General features: G+C 41.1%; 1 protein-coding gene across 4 annotated transcripts; it reads left to right on the forward strand.

Annotated features, from left to right (window-relative positions):
- Positions 1-296: 296 nt before the first annotated feature.
- On the forward strand, positions 297-19656 carry dhx38 (DEAH (Asp-Glu-Ala-His) box polypeptide 38). 4 transcript variants are annotated; one of them, XM_080489974.1, is made up of 27 exons: positions 297-875; positions 2375-2735; positions 3018-3214; positions 3560-3715; positions 3813-3978; positions 4105-4223; positions 4316-4389; positions 4532-4687; positions 4770-4931; positions 5066-5173; positions 5733-5857; positions 5958-6095; positions 6224-6410; positions 7289-7474; positions 7617-7757; positions 7938-8048; positions 8265-8381; positions 8478-8585; positions 8700-8812; positions 10476-10684; positions 12136-12290; positions 13589-13744; positions 14006-14140; positions 14580-14705; positions 14789-14884; positions 15759-15880; positions 18503-19656. In XM_080489974.1, exons 2-27 carry the CDS (start codon positions 2380-2382, stop codon positions 18582-18584), a joined length of 3801 nt encoding a protein of 1266 aa, XP_080346100.1. In that variant the 5' UTR covers positions 297-875; positions 2375-2379; the 3' UTR covers positions 18585-19656. The 4 variants fall into 4 exon arrangements, with proteins under 4 accessions (XP_080346100.1, XP_080346102.1, XP_080346101.1 ...); XM_080489976.1 differs by having other exon boundaries at positions 3018-3190; XM_080489975.1 differs by having other exon boundaries at positions 617-875; positions 3021-3214.
- Positions 19657-20768: the final 1112 nt, after the last annotated feature.

Here is a 20768-nt window from a genome sequence, read left to right on the forward strand (position 1 = left end):
CGGTAAGATGGCGTCATTACGCGGATCACAAAATGGCTTAACAGTACTATTGATTTTAAGCTCTTGCGGGCCACCTAATTTCCTGTTAAAAAAAAAAAATCGAATTTTACTGGACTGATTTAAAAGAGTCCCCCGGCTAGCTCGGTTGGTAGAGCATGAGACCCACAATCTCAGGGTAGTGGGTTCGTGTCCCACGCCGGGTGCCACCTTCCCGTGGGCTCACCACCGGCAGGAAGGTTCTTAAATGGTGCATTGTGATCTGGGTGACAGTGCTCAGACTGTCACCCCCGTGACCCGGAAACGGATAAGCGGAAGAAAATGAATGAATGATTTAAAAGAGGTTAAGACAGTAGAGTCAATGAATGATTGAATGAGAGCGTTACAGATGATGGGGCAACAACAGGAACATCTTTATGCCCCCATGTACTTTGTCCTAGCAGATGGTCTGAGGTGGAGATCAGCTGAGCAAGAAGGCGTTTAGAGAGAGATGAAACCAGATTTTGTGGTATTCTCAGTGTGCTGGATAATAACTTCCGATCACCTTCACCCCACTCGGTTAACGTAACATGGTTGAATAAAGTTTGAATATTTTGGCTCCCTCGCCCCAAAGCATTATGGGATTGCAAATGGCTGCTCCCTTGTCTGTAAACAAACGCGTTGCGCACACGAAAGCCGCCATTTAATTCTGTTCTTGGACAGCAAAGAACCGCATTCTCTGCACTCATTTTACGTCTCATAGGTTACATTTTTTTACGTCCATGTGAGACTTCCTGCGTTTCCGACTCAAAGAAAGAGGCGGCGGTTTCCTCGCAGTCTGTCGCGCTTGTGAAGACAGACTAGCTCACAGGCTAACAGCGCGAACTGCTCACATCAAGGTAAAAGGAAACAAAAAACTTCCATTTCGTGTTTAATTAGTCTCTGGTGGATCATTTATTAACCACAAGTTGAACACAGCCTACACAAAAAAGTAACCTATGGTGGAATTATGTACATTACTCGCTAAAAGTTTGGCTTTCGGATGATATCAATGGAAAACGTAAAAAAGTTGATGCTATAGTCTAGTAGTAGGATATAATATCACGAAAGTAGGGCATTGAAGTAGAAGCTTGCAATGGTGATTTTCTCATTTCAAACAAATATTCAATCAAAAGCCAGTAACAGTAGAGTATAGACCACAATATACGTGTCATGTGTACACGAGCAACAATTCCAGCTGGACAACGACATGTCCTGTTGCTCAAGTCTGCCGAGGCATCATGGCATCCCGCTCTCCTTGAAGGGCGGCCCTCAGGTCAGTCAGGTTCTGAGGTACACAGCTACGAATCTCTACACGGCAAGGTTACAGTGCATTTTTGGTTCATCCTGAAATGTCACCCGAAAGCCAAATATCTCTCACATGTATTTCCTGTCACCAGGAAACTGTTGTCTTTCAGCAAAAAAGGCGTAAGATAGCTTTGCTCATCAATTCATGTTTGGTTACGATTAGTTGCTTTTTTACATAAGGAAATATCGTAAGTTATTCACTAAAATCAGCTTCACATTTTTTGCACAACTTCAGTTTAAAGTGAATAGTTTTACCTTCATTTATTTTAGTTATTAAACATAATGCAAGAGTCCTGCGGCATAATCTACCTAATGGGGGACTGAAATAAGCTCATCTGATAAGAATTTTATTATCGTTCAACTCCATGAATGATTTATTATTTGATAAACAAGTTATTTGTGCCTTGCTCGGTTGTTTGTCTATTGAGAGCTTTGTGTGTAATAAGTAAAAACGATAGGGACCTCAGTCAAGTTGTGGTACATTAACAGGACTGGCAGGATTTTAATCCACACACTACAAAATAAAGAAATAATAACCGATGGATATTATTACTTAATAAGTAACAGCAGTTATCAATCAGTAGAAATGATGTGTCACCGTAAGGAATGACATTTTATCTTAATGCTGTGTTATTATAGATGTTTTCTTAGTATGAATGTAATTGTTGGACGAGGATCACATTTTATTGAAGAAGCCTTTCATTTGGACTTAGCAACCTCTTTCAAAGTCATGCTGAACAGCTCATTCTTAAAAATCATAGAGATCGATTTCTTGTTGCCTGATCTTCTACTATAGTAGACAAGGTAGATTTAATGTTCGATATGCTTTAAAGAGTGTCTGGCTGAAAGGAGCTCATAAGAGACATCTGCTTCATGTTTCATCATAACGTCAGTTATTAGTATATTTCTGGTTTCAAATTCCCTGCAGAATCTGCTACTCTATCATTTTAAAACATTGGTTAAAATCTGTTGAGCAATAACTAGGAGTTGCAGGAACTGTCTGAAGGTTTTTTAACAGATTTTCACAGCTCTCACATGAATATTTCCTCAGGAAGAATGGATGACGATGTGTCCATGCACAGACTGGAAGGGACAGATCCAACCGCTCAAGTTGGCGGACTGATTGTAAAGAAGAAGAGCGCAGCTGCAGAGGCTCACGTCTTCCGGGCCCCTACACCCCGCACATCTTTACTGGGGTTGGATCTTCTGGCGGCTCAGAAGAGGAAGGAGCGTGAAAACAAAGAACAAACAGATGTGGGCGATGATGACAGAAACAGAAAGAAGTCAAAGATCTCTTCTTACAAGGACTGGGAGGAGGGTAAAAGTGACTCTGGGTCTGATGATGATGATGATGATGATGATGATGATGATGATGAAGACGATGATAAGGACAAAGATGCTAAAAAAGAGAGGTAAGTGAATACTTGTCATGTAGAATCATATTTGTGAAAGGCATTGGTATGCAATCCTTACAGAAACTGGTTTTATATGCACTTGTCTTTATATAGTGTAATCTTTCATGCTGTCGTTTTTATAGATATGAAACGCTTTGGACAGACTGCTGAGTCATAATTTACTTCTTTTTGCAAATATCAAATCCTAAACATTTTTACTGTCAGGTTTTTTGCTTTGACATTTTCATCAGTGTGCAAACTTTTTGTATAAATCATGTAATTGTTTTTCTGTCTTGTTAGCAGGACGTACCGAGTGACGGGGTCTGAAACGCCCTCCAACCCCGGAGGTGTGAGTGAAGAGTTCAAACGCAGACACCAGCAGAGAGAGAAAGACAGACGTGAACATGGAGTCTACGCATCGTCCAAGGAGGACAAGACCAGAGAAAAAGACAGAGAAAGAAGCAGAGACAAGGGTAGAGACCGGCGGAGCGAGAGAGGTCAATTTCTCACTTCATTTAGTTTGTTCCGGACTCCGGAGTAGCAACCGTGGTTTTGGAAACTTTAGAGTAATATGTTAAAAAAAATGAAAATAGATATCAACTGTTAGTATAACAAATATAAGGATTTGTTACGTAATTTATCTTTGTGGATTTGATGCATTGTCAACTGCTACTGTCACAACAAATAGTCACAGTTTGGACTCGAGTGTCTCATAATGATCAGCAGGATTACTGTTTCTGTTTCATTTATGTTTTTGGAATTGGCTTAAGTATTTTAGCAATATAATTGTTCCATTCATTATTTCTTACCAAAGGAAAATGTATAATTCCTTTGTCTCTTAGATGAACGTGACAGTGGCCGCGGCGGCAGCAGCAGTCGATCGGAGCGCGGGGAACGCAGTGAAAGAAGTGAGCGCTCGCAGAGAGATGGCTGGTCTGATCGCCTCAGCCGGGGTAGTAAGAGAGACGAACCCCAGTCGCCACAGCAGCGTCCCAGAGGTTTTTTTTTTTTTTTTTTGTTGCCTTTTTGTGATTTATAATGGTCTTTGTAGAAATGATCGTTGATTCAAATTAAAGAACAAACTTTTATTTTTAGATGGTACACCTTCACGCTCCAACTGGGAGGAGGATGAAAGTGGTTATGCCAGTACGAGGCATTCCCAGTGGGAGTCTCCATCCCCATCCCCATCCCCGTCTCACAGAGAATCAGATCGCTCCGAGAGAAGCCATCGCTCCAGCCGAGAGAGTGAGAGAAAGGACAGGTAAATAAGACCCTGGTTTGTCCTCATACAGGGAATAGTGGAAGTATGACTGCAAAGCAAACAAGAAATTGGTGAAAAGCTCGTGCTTTGTTATGTTTCCCTAACATTTCTCTGCTCTGTGTGTAGGTCGGTCAGAGGCCGTTACCCCGACGACACGCCCCTCCCTACCCCGTCCTACAAGTATAACGAGTGGGCCAATGATCGAAAGCATTTAGGTTCTACGCCTCGCTTATCACAAGGAAAAGGTACCATTCATAAACAAGCAGGTTTCCACTTGCATGCAAGATTTTGAATTCTCCATTTCTGGTGACTATTTTCTTTTCTGCTTTTTTGTCAGCGAGGAAAGATGGTGAGGGAGGATTCATGTTTGATAATGAAGACGAAAAAGAACAGTGGGAGGAGGAACAGAAAGTAAGTGTCACTATTATCCTTCACTTATGACTCATTTCATTTTTGAGCATTTTCTGATAAAAATCATAAACTGCCAATATGACACAATACAACTCATTGCTCACATATTTGTTTGTTCTCTATTTGTTTCTCCGAATTGCAGCAAGCTGACAGAGATTGGTATATGATGGATGAAGGCTACGACGAGTTCCACAACCCTTTCACTTCCACCTCTGATGATTATGTAAAGAAGAGAGAGCAGACCCTTCAGAAACAGACTCAAAAAAGAATATCTGCACAGAAGCGACAGATCAATGAGGTGCAGCCGCAGCATTTTATCTCAGCCCAATTGGTTTTTGGTTAACGACTATCTCTGCTAACAACGAGGCTTTTTATCTCAGGATAACGAACGGTGGGAGACAAACCGTATGTTGACCAGTGGTGTTGTCCAAAGGCTAGAGGTGGATGAAGACTTTGAAGAGGACAATGCTGCAAAGGTTCACCTTCTGGTTCATAACCTGGTTCCTCCCTTTCTGGATGGAAGAATAGTGTTCACAAAACAGGTAGGAAAACACTTTCACCTTCAACAGTTTCTCATCACTTGGGTTTCCATCCTCTTGTGTGTCTAACTGACTCGATAAGAATATATTTTTTTTTAGCTTTGTGTGATTGTTTATATTCTGTTGTCCTCCTGCAGCCAGAGCCTATCATTCCTGTGAAAGACGCCACCTCCGACATGGCCATCATTTCTCGTAAGGGCAGCCAGCTTGTTCGTAAGCATCGTGAACAGAAAGAACGTAAGAAGGTAAGCTGGATCAATACTTGTACCCAAAGTGGTGAAGATTAATTATCAGCTCGCAACGTGACTATGCTTCCTCTGTTGTTCAAGCACATGCACCCATGCACAGAATGTAAAGTCTTTAGTAGCAACATAAAGATATGCAGTTACATGAAAAGAACCACAAGACTCAGAGAATAATAAACTATTGGAGGTAAAGTCATTGTTACAAGATAAATTGTGGGGTTTTTTTGTTTGTTTTTTGTTCTCTCGTGTCTATTTGATAATTATCACACTCAACATGCTGTCAAAATATGGAAATTTAATTTATTCTTCTTTTTTCTACATCATCAGGTGGTTTGGTGTCATTTTCATTGTAAACTATAATCTGTGAAGTGAAACAACTTGACACCAGATGTTCGGTAACCTCTGTGTTGAACATAGAAACATTTGCATTTTGCAAGGGGAGATACAGGCAGCTTTAATTATAATTTACTGCATCCATCCATCCATCCATCTTCTTTACCGGTTTCCTCATTGTAGGGTTGCTTTGTGAATAACTGGAGAAACTTTTTTTTTCTTCCAGGCACAGCACAAACACTGGGAACTGGCAGGCACCAAGCTGGGGGATATCATGGGGATCAAGAAGACAGAGGAAGAAGATAAGTGTGGTGGCAAACCGGTAGGCGAGGATGGCAAAGTAGACTACAGGTGAGCGGACAGGTCACGTTGTCCTTTCAGTGACTAACTTGGGATTATTTGATAGAACTGGAATTTTGTATATTTGGTTTTTCTCTTGTTTTCCTTTCAGAGCAGAGCAAAAATTTGCAGATCACATGAAAGAAAAGTCCCAGGCCAGCAGTGAGTTTGCTAAGAAGAAGAGCTTTCTGGAGCAGAGGCAGTATCTGCCTATATTTGCAGTCAGGCAGCAACTTCTCAACATCATAAGGTATTTGTATAGAAACTGTCTTTCCCTTTAAACAGACTAAAAAACAACATTACACTTTTGACAAGTTATTATTTTATTGAGTCATAATTTTGAAAAAAATAATAAAAAAATGTCAATGCTATCTGCAGGGACAACAGCATTGTGATCGTTGTCGGGGAGACGGGCAGTGGGAAGACCACCCAGCTGACCCAGTACCTGCATGAGGATGGCTACACCAGCTACGGCATGGTGGGGTGTACTCAGCCTCGAAGAGTGGCAGCCATGAGTGTGGCCAAGAGAGTCAGTGAGGAGATTGGCACCAACCTTGGAGAGGAGGTGAGGCAGCTCCAGAAAACTAAAGGAAGCTGGAAATACTTACTATGCCAGACCCAACCTGCTTACAACATTCTGAGTTATGTGTGTTGTGTTAGAGCGGCGAGCCCTCGAGATTATTTATCTGGTATATGGTGGTGCATCAGTTTAAGCCTTTAACTTGATTGTGGGGATCCTGGGTTCAAATCCTGGTTGTAGCAGAGGAGCCATCTAATGTGAAAACTATCAATGTCCCGAGTGTAACTGGGAAGCATTTTAAGTTTTTCCATTATTTCATTTGAATATGCACAAAATAATTTAAGCTTTGACTCTGGGATTCTTGCTTGCATCTTTAATTCTTAATTGATATATGTTGCCAAATCTTTCCTCATACAAATTACAAACATGGATGTGATGCTAAGAAGAAATATAGACAAAATATTTGCCCATGTTCAAACAGAAAGAAGCAGCTGAGAAGAAAACCTTTTGATTTATTACTTAATGCACTTTCTGTTATCACTTTCAAAAACAAACACATAAATATAGGGACATGTTTAGTTTCATAAAGTCGGTTGAAACAACCATTATAACACATAATCTCTTTCTCAGTCTGAAGCAGTATCTCCCTGTATCCCAGTATCATCGCCATCTAGTGTCCTAAGTAAGGATCTGAAGTTGGTCGTTGCCTGGTGCCTATCACACTATAAAAAAATAAAAAAAAAAGAAATAAAGAAAGGCAACATCACAACTGGAAATCTCTCCTTCTAGTTGTGCAGGAACCTTCCCAGGAAGAAGTCAAATTTGGACTCATCCCCTTTATCAGTTATTCATGCAGCTACAATGTTCAGTGTGGTTTAGCGAATTTTTATTCTTTTGCATCATTATTTTATTGTTTCTTGCAGGTCGGTTATGCAATCCGATTCGAGGACTGCACATCTGAGAAAACACTGATCAAATACATGACAGATGGAATTCTGCTCAGAGAGTCACTGAGGGAGTCGGACCTGGACCACTACAGTGCTGTGATCATGGACGAGGCTCATGAACGCTCCCTGAATACAGATGTGCTGTTTGGCCTGCTGCGCGAGGTCAGTACACAACTTCCTGACATAACCCACAGCAAGTTTTCTTTTGCTTTGAGCCAAAATTATCAAGAAATTCTCTGCTTCAATGTAAAAAAAAAAACCCAACAACGATCAAATGTTCTCATTCTTACCGTCTCCCTCCTAGGTTGTATCTCGACGTACTGACCTGAAGCTCATAGTTACCTCTGCAACTATGGATTCAGACAAATTTGCTGCCTTTTTTGGCAACGTGCCCATATTCAATATCCCAGGAAGAACCTTTCCAGTTGACATCTTGTTTAGCAAGGTATGTTTTGTGGATTTATTAGTATTGCTAATAATTTTATATATAGATGCAGTTTGTCATATGTCATATGAATGGAACCTGCAGCCATCCCATTGGGAGACAACCGCTCTACCACCCGAGCCATGCCGCCCCGTATGTGTGTCTGTCTGTTGATATCCAGTCCTGATGTGTTCTGTGCAGACACCTCAGGAGGACTATGTAGAGGCGGCTGTGAAACAGGCTCTCCAGATCCACCTCAGTGGACTCATAGGCGACATCCTCATCTTCATGCCCGGACAGGAGGACATTGAGGTGACTGACATAGTTACTTTTCAGTGTTTGGATATAATATCCATGACATATGGATAATACATTATAATTTGATTTACATTTATATAACGTCACTATAATAAATAGGGATGTTGTTTTTGTTCCTTTCATTTTTCTCCCTTAGGTATTTCATAGGGATTGAGAGAAACTACTTTGTGTTTTGAGAATGTTTTTTATAGAGTTTGCTTGTTCTTACAGGTGACATCGGATCAGATTGTGGAGCGTCTGGAGGATTTGGAGAATGCGCCTGCTCTGGCTGTGCTGCCCATTTACTCTCAACTGCCTTCTGACCTGCAGGCCAAGATTTTCCAGAAGGTTTGTTTTATAATTTATGTTTGTCTTAATTTCATATGCGTTTAAATGCTCTCATAGACACACCTGACCACTTGGCTTGGTTTCGTTGTTTACTAGGCTCCAGATGGAGTGAGGAAATGCATCGTTGCTACAAATATTGCTGAGACTTCCCTCACCGTTGATGGAATCATGTTTGTCGTTGATGCAGGATACTGCAAACTTAAGGTACTTCATCACCTTTTTGTATTCGTCTTTTGGTAAAAAATGAATATATAATTGTACTCTTTTTTTAGGTAAGCTGGAACTGTTCAGTGTTTAAGTTATTTTGACTTTAAACAGGTGTTCAATCCTCGCATTGGAATGGATGCCCTTCAGGTTTATCCCATCAGTCAGGCCAATGCCAACCAGCGTGCAGGTCGAGCCGGACGTACGGGACCAGGGCAGTGTTACAGGTAATACTCAGGCCCTCATTACTCCAAACATACACTTATAGCCACAGGCGTACACGCATGAAAAGACAGAGCTGAAACTGATGTATGATTCGTAGCTTTGCCACAGTAAGACAGACTAATTAGTGTGTGTTTTCACAGCTTCTATTTGTTTGTGTATGAGCTGTATTTATTTATTTTTCTTTGCCTCTGCTTGTTCCACAATTAGACATGTACCAATGATACAGGGTGTTTCTCTTGTTGCGGTGTTGCATCATGCTCTCATGACTATTGGTCAAAGTGTATTTTCTTTCTGAGGTTGGAGTCGGTAGAGATCAGTGCTGTTTACGAATGTGCGCTCTGGGTTCTAGATGTGTGACATGGCGATGCTTTCAAAACGGTCACAAACAGAAAGAGTGCGAGAGAAAGCCAGGGCTTTAATCTCCAAAGGATTTCATGCAGTTTAACTCTGTTTATGGCAGGGAAGTGCGGAACAGTAGATCCTGTCGGAGGTTTTACTTGACCTCTCTCTATCGCCATATTAAGTAGAGACTGAGTGTCACACATGCATGCATAGTTAAACATTTTGCATCCCTAATGAGATGGGTTTCTTCTCAAAGTCTGCATTTCAGGATAAAAATCCAGCCCACCTGCACTTACACACAAGCTCACAGAAATCTATGAAGAATCAGTTTGAAGCAGCTTTAACACTGAGAGCGCAGTCAAGGTGTTTGAGTATCTGTGGATGGGTGTATGTGTTAGAGAGCTCTCACCGAGTGAGTCACGCTGGTTTACTCCGCTCGTGTGGAGAATTTTCTTCTCAAAGAGGCTTTCAGCTGTGACTGCAGGCGCCCACATACAAGCTCCAAACCTTCATATACATTCAAATTACTGTAGTTATAAGCACTGCCATCCCACAGCTGTAATTGTTACAAAAGAGAATCCTCTACTTTACCTCAGGCTCTGGATATGTCCCTAAATAAATTCTTGCCTCTTTAATATGTTTGGGAGTCAAACTACTTCACGTGCTCACTTTGGGTTTTAATGTGTGACTATAAATCATAACATCATTTCTGATAACCCCGTGTGACCAACAGTGTGCAGGGAAGCATATTTCCTGTCACAGATTGCGCAGTGTTTCACATTACATAAAAAGAGAAAATGTTTACATACATAAACATGGTCTGACTGATGATTAAAAAATCTATCAAAAAAACCCAAAACAATGTGAGAGCTTCGTACAAAACATTATTATTGCCCCTAATATTCATTTTGAGTACCTCAACCTCACATCGAGCAAAGACTTTGCTAGATGTTAGTGTGAACTACTTTGGACTACTATTCACAGGTATGGACTTTGCTGCAAAGCCCATACCCATAAACTGACTAAAGCTGAAGGAGTACAACCAACAAAACTGTGTTTTGGTAAATCGTTATTGAGACACAAACTAGAAACTGATTTAAATTTGCAGCATTGGATGGTTGTTAATAAAAGCATTTAATTGTGCTTGTTTGCTTTTGTTGACACGGTGTCCCTGTATTTTCACATAAAACGGGAAATAAGTTTAAAACTCTGTGTTATGAGCAGTAACAACAACAGTAACAATAATCAGTGGGGTTAATACATTTTCAAAGGCCAAATTTATACTTGGCGAGCGTCAATCTGATCTTATTTTCCTCTGCTCAGGCTGTACACGCAGAGTGCATACAAAAACGAGATGTTGACCACCACAATACCAGAGATCCAGAGGACCAACTTGGCCAATGTCGTTCTGTTGCTGAAATCTTTGGGGGTTCAGGACTTGCTCCTCTTCCACTTCATGGATCCACCACCTGAGGACAACATGCTGAACTCCATGTACCAGCTCTGGATCCTGGGAGCTCTGGACAACACAGGTGGGTCATGGACACGAAAGAGGTTGCAGAGTGATGTGTAGGTATGATGCATAGTATTAACAATCTTTACTTAATTAGCTGTGTATACTCGGTTTTGCAAATGTTTTATCAATGTGGCTTCGGCGAGCCAGTTGTCATTCAGGTCCAGCGTTGCACCTGGTTCAATCTCTCCCTGTCCATATGTCGATGTGCCCTTCAGTATGAAACTGAACCTGAAATTGGTCCAAATGGATGACTGAACACCTTGCATGGTGTCCATCACCATTGATGTGTAGCTGAATGTGATTAACACTGATTAATAGATAGAAGATTCCGTGAAAAAATGCTATATAAGTGAAATCCGTTTGCTTTTCTCATATCTTGTATGAGACTTTTTCTCTCTGTAATTTGACAGTTTTTGGATAAAACTACAAATTTACCTGAAAATAATCAAATAGTGCTTTTGTAACACTGTATCCACATTTTTGTTCTTTTAATTGTAGCCAAATTGAAAGAAGAAAAAGTGGTGTCAAAAGTCACTGAACTACACCTCATTTGTGTTTTATTTGAGTAATATTTTCTGTGTGTTTTGAATGAAAATTGACTTACTTATGCACACTGGAGAACAGTTTTGGTCTTTTGCACACCAATATACTTTTAAACATGGAAATACAAAACGTGTATGAAGTACAAGTCTCCAACCTGAAAGACCAAATTACTCTGCAAGCATTTTTTTTAATCAACTCGAGCATGCTGCACTGGGCCTCTCTTGTATGCAGCTGGGCCAGGGATATAAATCATCCTCATGATGTCATGACGGAGGAGGATATTGGGCATTTGAGGGTTGCATCTCTCCCTCATTGCCACTTTGAGCTTCTACACAGTGATGGTGACACCACAAACATACACAGGAGACCAGCTGTGGTAAAGGATATTGTGTTGATAATGCAGAAACTGTAAACAGCCCTGGAGGACGTAGTTGTGAGGTTTCGTCTGTAGAGTAATTGCCTGGTAACTGATCCTGTGTTTGATTTGACTGGTCGGGTCTCATTTCTGTCTCATCCGTAGGCAGATTCCAAGGGATTTAGGGATTTGGGGATAAGAGGTGACTTTTGATGATTCCCTGTATGGTGTGTTAACAGCAGATTATCTCTGATTAAGGCTTACCTGCCCCAAACTGGCTGCTCTGCTACTCTGCTTTCCCTCGTCATAAGCTTCTTAGACTCTTTGGTCTAATCATTTAAATCAGGAACTGAAAAGTTTTTGATCTCACCCTCTAAGTATTCTTAGCTGTCAGCAGTTCATCCTCATCTTTCATGTTGATAGATAAATAAGTGTCAGGTAATGCCAGCGTCTTCCTTACACAAGCCCACTTTTGATGAGGGATAAAAAAGGCTTTTTGCATTTCATGTTTAATATGCATTTATTTTAAACACATGTGACCTTGTAATTATACTTTTGTGACAATTCAGGTGCTTTGACACCAACGGGGCGACTGATGGTGGAGTTCCCCCTCGACCCCGCCCTCTCCAAGATGCTGATTGTGTCCTGTGACATGGGCTGCAGTGCGGACATCCTCATCATCGTGTCCATGTTGTCTGTGCCAGCCATCTTTTACAGACCTAAGGTATTTCCTATAGTTTACTTTTTTCCCTTTTCTTTTTTTTTTTTTTTTTTAAATCTTGCACCACATTGTTCTACTCGATCATAATTCATGCGATATCAACCCACTTGTCTTAAATTGCGTGCAACTTTTATTTTAAGCTTATATCCTTCTAATTTGAAAAGGACTTCAATAATCTTAATCTATAACAATAAAGAAGTACTGCCCAATAATGAAAAAGTTCAAATACATTAACTTAAGTAAAATTCTTACTTTTAAACAATGCAACACTTAACTCCTCTCCATGTCTTCAACTAAACATTGTAACGCAATAGAAATAAAAAAAACAAACAACTTTTATATCCTCTTGATGAAAACTTTTATTTTCTTTATATAGAAACTAGGCATGGACCTGGAAAATTTTGAAACACGAGGCTTTAATGTTAAAAGTTACATTTTACATTCATATAGTTAAGAGTTGAGCTAGTCAGGGGGACACTCGACCGGGATGATGCAGAAATACAGAAACACATGCAAACGCCCACATCTCCTCCAGGCTCAGTTTAATGTCACCAATTACAGCAAGCATTTTTGGAAGTTTGAGGAGGAAGCTCTTAAATTCACACAAGCACATGAAGAACATGCAAAGCCCGCATACAAAGGCTCAAGTCCAAAATACAAACACAGACTTTCTTGTTGTGATGTGACAGCAGCACAGCACCATCAGAGCCACTCGTATTTCATTAAATAGTCACACCATCTATGCTGATTCTTTTGCAGTGAAATCAATATTTTCTCAAAAAGAAGTACCATTTTCTGTGTCGGTAAAAGTGAACTATTTTGCTTTGACATAAAAATAATCTACAACTTGCAAAAAAAGCAAGTGTATGGCCTGTACCATATTTGTTTCCAGCTGAGAAATGGCCTTTTCTTGTTCATTCTAACTGCTCTCATAATGTTGTTTTTGGCCATAGCTGAAAAAACATTTAACAATCCTCGGTTCCAAACAGCAGACAAACACAATTAGTCACAAGCAGCTTAGGAGTCAAATAATTCCCTCAGGAATTAGTGCAGATTAAAGCTGAGCTAAAAAGATTGAATGCACAACTTTTGTGCGGAACATGATTCTGTATGAACTCTGTCGTAACAGATTTGCTTTTTTATAAAGTCACAGCATTTCCCCCTCGTGGAGATAGAGCTTGCTTTTGCCTTGTGGTGGAAAATTTGTCTATCCATCCATTTCCTTCTCCGGCGCTATCCAATTAAGGGTGAAGGCAAGCCAGCGAACACTTCTGAAGAAATAAATCTGTGTGTCTCTGCAGGGTCGTGAGGAGGAGAGTGACCAGGTGAGGGAGAAGTTTTCAGTTCCAGAGAGTGACCACCTCACGTATCTTAATGTCTACATGCAATGGAAGAACAACAACTACTCCAGCATTTGGTGCAATGACCACTTCATCCACACCAAGGCCATGCGCAAGGTCAGAGTTCAACAGCCTCACTCAGCAGACATCCGTTTGTTTTTGATTTTATTCAGCTGGTTAAGTTTTATGAAATATTACAGTCATGTGCTTTCAACAAAACAGCGTTTTGTTATTTCTAGTAGAGTTTAAACGTATAGAACCTGTATTTTAGGTCCTATAAGGCTGCTGGGTATTTAAGACTGATGGTTATATGTCCACAGATATTATTCAGTCTTTCAGCTGTGGTTGAGTTTAAATTTAAGTCTTGTTTTGGTGCAGGTGCGCGAGGTGCGCTCTCAGTTGAAGGACATCATGGTGCAGCAGCGGATGAACCTGGTTTCCTGCGGGTCAGACTGGGACATCATCAGAAAATGCATCTGCGCTGCTTACTTCCACCAGGCTGCCAAGCTCAAGGTGCTTTCTGGGTTCTCCTCGGTTAATGTGTTACGCCGAGTCATGACCGATTGTGGCAGATTTATAACAGCATAATTACAGAGTGTTGAAATACCCCCTCTGGCCTCGCATTAATACAGTGGTAAAATCTGACAGAGAATTTGAAATCATGACTATATAATCAAGGTTTCTGGTTTGACTTATGAGCAGCCAGATAACCGAAGCAATCACTCTAATGTTGGATATACTTAAAATTTATTTTCCTCCTCTCTGAGGCAGGTGCAGAAGCAAATTAGCCCAGATGACCCGCTTTTCTTCTGACCTTAAAGTACACACAAAGATGCAGGAAACAGTTACACACATACACATTTCAACTTCAGCACACAGTGTACAGCAATCCCAGTCCTGAAATTCAGAGTCATGCATTTAATTTGTTACTTATGCATGTGTTTGCTCCCAGGGCATTGGTGAATATGTGAACGTGAGGACAGGCATGCCGTGCCACCTCCATCCGACCAGCTCCCTATTTGGTATGGGATACACTCCCGACTACATCATCTACCACGAGCTCGTCATGACCACGAAGGTAAAAAGTCAGACGATGGCAACACCGCATAGATAATAACGGCGTGGATGTCATTGGTGTCTAACTTTGGTTTGTTTCTGCAGGAGTACATGCAGTGTGTGACAGCAGTAGATGGAGAGTGGCTGGCAGAACTTGGGCCGATGTTTTACAGCGTCAAACAAGCTGGAAAAAGCAGACATGTAAGTTAAAATGATGCTTATGAGTTTCAGTTACAACACAGAAAAAAAGGTTACACACTCTTAAAAGCATAGTCCTTGTATCGCCAATATTTGTTTACTTTGTACTTTGTCTTGTCAGTCCAACTGTGGGGATTTTTTTTTTTTTTAAACGTATGGAGTGTTAAATTAAGTATAAATAACAGAAACCAAAATGGAAAACACTTGTTGATCTTTCATATCAAATCTGTTCTTGCCAATATGAGGTATAGAGAAAAGATTGTGGCACTCCACAGAATAGGAGTGTCCACCATTATCCAGTGAGGATACCTGGAATACATTTGAACATGTGTTGTGATCTGGTGGAGTACCAGTTAAAGCAAGAATATTTCCAGTTCAAGTCTGGCTCAGGTTCTTTCTCTTGTGTTTGTCTATTTTCTCCGGGTACTCTGGTTTCCTCCCACAGGCCAAAAACACGATTGTGAGGTGAACACCAAAACTGCACCATTTGTGTGTTTGCTCCCTCCGTTTATCCAGTGATTGACTGGTGACCTGTCCTGGGTGTATCCTGCCTCAGTCAGCTGGGATCAGCACTCGTCACTTATGACGAGCATATAAAACTATCTACTGTGGCCTGAGTACTCACTAAAGCAAATGAAAGCGGATGAGGAGAATATCTTGGCCTCCGACATCGTCCGTCCGAAACGCTCCAAGAAGAGTGATTCATTTAATATCACGTTAATGCCCATCGATGCACTTGTAACAAGACATAAACAGTCACTTGTATCTGTAAAGCACGTGGCTCCCTCTTCTTGCTCTTCTAGCTTGTGCACATATGGGTTTTCATGAAAATACAATTCCATAGTTTTCTGTGTTGTTTTGCACGTTGCTCTTGTAGGAAAACCGTCGCCGGGCTAAGGAGGAGGTCACCAACATGGAAGAGGAGATGACCATGGCTGAGGAGCAGCTGCGATCCCGCCGGGAGGAGCAGGAGAAGAAAAGCAACACTGGCAGTGTTAAGTAAGTCAGCAGCCCCCCCCTTCACTGGAGCGCCATCTAACAATAGCTCCCCGTGGCCCTCATTTTCCATACACAGGCGAGATTAGAACCCTTTAATTTACCTACGCTACTGCCAATCCATATCTTCACTCCTCCCTCCTTTTCCTCCTCTCACACTCTCTCTACTCCACCTTTCTCACTCTTCATGATGAGCTTTTCTCACCTCTGGTCCCTCCAGACGAGACAAAAAGAAATAATATTGACTCCTGGCTGACCCCCATTACTGCAGCAATTTAAATTGTGCCACAGCAGAACAGAAGAAGGAGGGGAACGTTCATTTTCAAATTACACCAAAAAAATTAATTTCACACCCATCTGCGAGCTTCACAGAGAGAAATAAAGCTATAAAGACAGATTTATAAAAGAACTTTTATTGTTAATTAATCAGCTGGTTTATCTGGCCGGAGTTCAGTGAGACCACGTCTTTGACAGATATGTTGAAAATAATCACAGTGGAGGTACAGGAGTAAGAATTAGATTTGGGCAGAGGAAGTTGGGTGTGTGATAATGAAGTTGAGGATTCTCCTGGGCTCATGGCTGCCTTTGTCCTCCGGCGCGCCTCACAATCATGTTCTGCCCCTCGACTTCACAGCAACCAGGATGAAACATTTTGTTGGGTATGCCTTCATGCACTGCTTATCACCCGTCTCCCCGCTCAACAGCACAGATCAGTGCTGTGAATTAGTAAATGCCACAGTCAGCTGTGTTGTAGATAAATGTAGAACACTGTGAGGGTTTTCCGCAGCTCTTCAGTGGTAAGAAGGAGCTTGAGGAGGTCCGTGTAGTTTCAGATGAAATACTGAAAGGGCGGTGCCAATCAGTCAATATCTTTAGTTTGAACAGGTTAAAAAGCTTGTTTAGCTATGAGAGCTGCAAAAAGAAAAGAAAAACAGTTGGCACATTATAGAGCAACAATAAAAATACAGTCTATCGCTCACTGCAGGAGAACAAAAGTACATACAACAAGGTAAGAGAAAAGGTAAGAAATGTCTCTGACTTTTTGTCTTCTTGAGGTCTGCTAGTTGCGCCTCATTCCACGTCGAGGGGACAAAATTAAAACGCCTTTTCACCCAAAGGCTCTTCTGACTCTTGTTGCCTCACTTCTATGTGTTTGAACTGTATATACTGGGCACAATGCGTAGGCATGTGTGGGAGCGACTATTCCATCAATTCTTACCAAGATGAAAGCATTTGTTTCCCATTCATAAAGCCATTATCACTCGGTACTATTTTAGAGTTTTGGAGAAAGATTAGCAGTCCTGGAAGTAAAAGCATGGCCGTACCGAGTCCTGATCTCAGGACCCAGAGATCAGTTTGGGTTTACACAAAGAGACAGTCGAATTTGATCCAGTCTACAGCCACAGAATATTTGTGCGTAGTCCTGAAAGATGTTTAAAACTACCAACCTGTAGACTTTCATCATAAACTGTCTGCAAGTTCACTTCCAAGGATCATTGCTGTGGCCAACGAGCGAAAACACCAATACTTTGTGTTCTTTCATTATTCTTTGTTAGATGATGAAAATTGATAGGTTGAAATTAGGTTTAATTTTGTATACATAAATAGTACAATATTTATACAAAGTTATAATGAGAGAGTTTATGTTTAATAAGGTTAACCAGAACACTGCAAAAAAGCAGGTTAACTAAGTCGGATGTATTACGGGGGGTATTTTATATTCCGTCACGAGAATATATTAACTGTGATAGTTTGGACCTATTTGTCCGTTTGTCCGTCATTTTACAACCTCAATATAGTTGTCACTCATGAGAAAATATCTAGTGTTGACAGGTGAACTTGGCACAACAGCTTTGTTGTTTTTATACTACATTGATGGTCATTTCACACAGCTAATAACAAAACGCAAATGATCCTTTGTAAAAAAAAAAGGTCGAAAACAGGCAAAATTAAGAGTGTGTCTCTCTGAGAGTCAAACCCTTGTTTAAACATTGTGTGTGTTGTGCAACAAAATATTTGTTGCTTTGGCTTCATTTGTACGAGTTGCTTGTGTACTGAGGGGACCTCAACAATCTCTCCTGGTGAAAATGGAGAAAGAGAGAGAGAGAGAGAGAGAGAGAGAGAGAGAGACACAGTGACAGAAAGGGGTTATGGCCTGATAGTTGTAATTGGTGTGTGTGTGTGTGTGTGTGTGTGTGTGTGTGTGTGTGTGTGTGTGTGTGTGTGTGTGTGTGTGTGTGTGTGTGTGTGTGTGTGTGTGTGTGTGTGTGTGTGTGTGTGTGTGTGTGTGTGTGTGTGTGTGTGTGTGTGTGTGTGTGTGTGAGAGAGATGAGTAGAAGTGCGGGCAGTGTCAGAGTGTCACGCTGCTGTAATTAAAGATGATAGATTGTGCTGTCAGAGGCGTCAGGCTCTACGTCCCAACACTCCTCACAGACGCCAGACTGCCTTTTCACTCTCCTGCAGTCCTGCTGCTTTCATGTCCACATTACGTTGATCAAGGCCGTTTACTCGTCACTCTTTGTTTCGATTTCTTGCGATGTAGAAACATTAGGCCATTAAAAATGAAGATGGGACTTCTGTTTTCATGGTGAATCCTTCCCCCGTCTGATTCTTCTCTTGATTCAGGGCTGTAAAAATCTGCACACCAGGACGAAGGGAAGAGGCCCCCATGACGCCCAGACGCACACCGGCCCGCTTTGGATTGTAAAACTCCCTCTGGATGTGAATCCTCAGCATCCATGTTAACTCCATCAGCGTCATTGTCATCCACTCGCAGACCACATCAGCATAAGAAAACACAACGCTCCTTCAGCAATGTTTCTAACCTTCCCAGCCATCAGCTGCAGTTCCTGTACAGTCCACTAGAGTGAGAACTTGTATAAGGCACAAGAATGGGAGACAAGCCTCCCTCCACCTTCATCAGCCATGAGCCGTTTCCATTACACATTTGAAGAAATAAAAGACTGTGCTGTTTCTGTGTATATGCAGTATTTCTTTTTTTAATCAAGATGTCTCTATGATTATTTCATCTGAGTTTGAAACTAAAATATAATCTTGAAAATCCCCTGAGCATCATGTCAGAGGGCAGCTGATAGTCTCATCTAATTTCAGTGTTGCTCGTCTTTCTGTCCTTGATTTACTAGTTCTCGTCGTGTTGTAGCTTGAACCGCGTGTGCCACCTTGAAGTGCTTCTCCACAGACTGAAGCACTATTCAAACTGTACTTGCAGCACAAGTGTCCACAGACTCTAGAGCTGTGTTGTTACACTACTGAACACACACACACACACACACACACACACACACACACACACACACACACACAAGCACAAGCTTAGGCAATTGACCCTTTCCTACTCTCTGTTGACCTTGTTCCAGCAAGGTAATGTACCACAGCGTTGCTTCATAACTTCACCACGCTGGATTAAACATATCAACTGTTATTTTCACGGTGCCCGTGTTCAAAAGAGCACACCTTCCTTTGTGATTCTCCTCAAAAACAAATCTTCACATATTTGTCTTCTTAAAGGGAGCATTTGTTGACGCGAGCCTGTTCTGCCCTCTCAGCTGATCGCGCAGCTTCAGACAGACCGGTCTGCATGGAACAAAACTGTCGGGTGAAGGCCGGCGACAGTTGCTGTGTTTTGTCATTCCATCATGATGTTGAGTTTTTATTTCTTACATCTTTTTGTACATGGGAAAAAAACTTGTTAACTATTTTTTTGTGTAATCCCAGGTCATTTCTTTGTTGAAATGTGATTAAAAGGTATCCATTTAAGTTAGTTTGCTTGGATGATCAGTTAAAATGAAGTCAGTTCAGGCCAAAACTTCAACCGTGTGGTTTCAGTGGAAACTCTTGCTTGTTTATGTATGTATACCAAGAACACATTTTTTCAGTTCTATCGAGTATGTCAACATCTGGGGGATTTAAAGTTGTGATCAACCAGTAACGTAGATTTTTATTCATAATTGATCTTCATTCTAACAAGACAGCAAAAACACTTAGAGCCTCTTGGTGTCCATGTTAGACATGGCATTTATAGTTTAAAAACGAGTCCATTTTCTAAATCCAGCAAACAAAGCTGTCCAACCAAAACCCAAAGACAGTTTTTTTTCTTTACAATGGCAAATCTTGGTCAAGCTTGTCATTTAAAAAGCTATAACAAGATAATCAGTACTTAAAGCAACAGAAATGAGTTGATATTAATAACTCAACCATCCAGTATGGATAAACTCTAAACCTGACAAACTTTGGTTCAGTGATAAAAACACAGATCATTTGATTGAGTCATTTGAAATGAAGTTGAAACAACCCAAGGCCGCTGCGTGTATGAACGTGGTCAACAAACTCCGTGTTTGGGTTGTTTACTGTGTATAATAGACGTCAACTGCAGACATACCTAAAATGGTCACACTTAAATTCACAGCATGGATGTTTTCGTTTGTCAACTTCACAATCACGAGCTGAGGCAGTGAAACTGATCAGAGGGGAAACCAAAAGCATGTCCCTCTTTTTGCCGAGGCTCTCACACCCACATCTGCCACACATCTACACGTGTGATCCCTGGGCTTTGAAAACCCTCAGCTGTAAAGACGTTGATACGCTTTAGATGAAGAGCCCGGCTATATGTGGGAGCATCTCATGTCTGGCTTTATTGAAGCTGTATGTAAATCTTCAGGTCATAAGACTGTTGAACAAAAGCCTGGATGGTGTTCTAGTGTCTTCATCACGGTTACGCTGACATTTCTTGATGTCTCTCAGCTGAAAGCTCTCTTACTCGCTGGTATCAATTTAGAAGGAGAGACAAAAAAAAAAAAAAAAAAGCGTGCCTGTGATTTCTTCAAATGTAGTGAGCAACAACTAGCAATGTTTTCCTCTTGGCTGACTCCCT

This window comes from Lipophrys pholis (assembly GCF_963383615.2).
Source record: "Lipophrys pholis genome assembly, chromosome: 2".
In the NCBI taxonomy this organism is placed as follows: Eukaryota; Metazoa; Chordata; class Actinopteri; order Blenniiformes; family Blenniidae; genus Lipophrys; species Lipophrys pholis.

Excerpts from the sequence above, each read along its gene's own strand:
- dhx38 (XM_080489974.1), top strand. The coding sequence starts at position 2,380 with ATGGATGACGATGTGTCCATGCACAGACTGGAAGGGACAGATCCAACC. Across the intron at positions 3,215-3,559 it reads AGACCGGCGGAGCGAGAGAG|ATGAACGTGACAGTGGCCGC; the intron begins GTCAATTTCTCA and ends TTTGTCTCTTAG. Across the intron at positions 4,390-4,531 it reads AGTGGGAGGAGGAACAGAAA|CAAGCTGACAGAGATTGGTA; the intron begins GTAAGTGTCACT and ends TCCGAATTGCAG.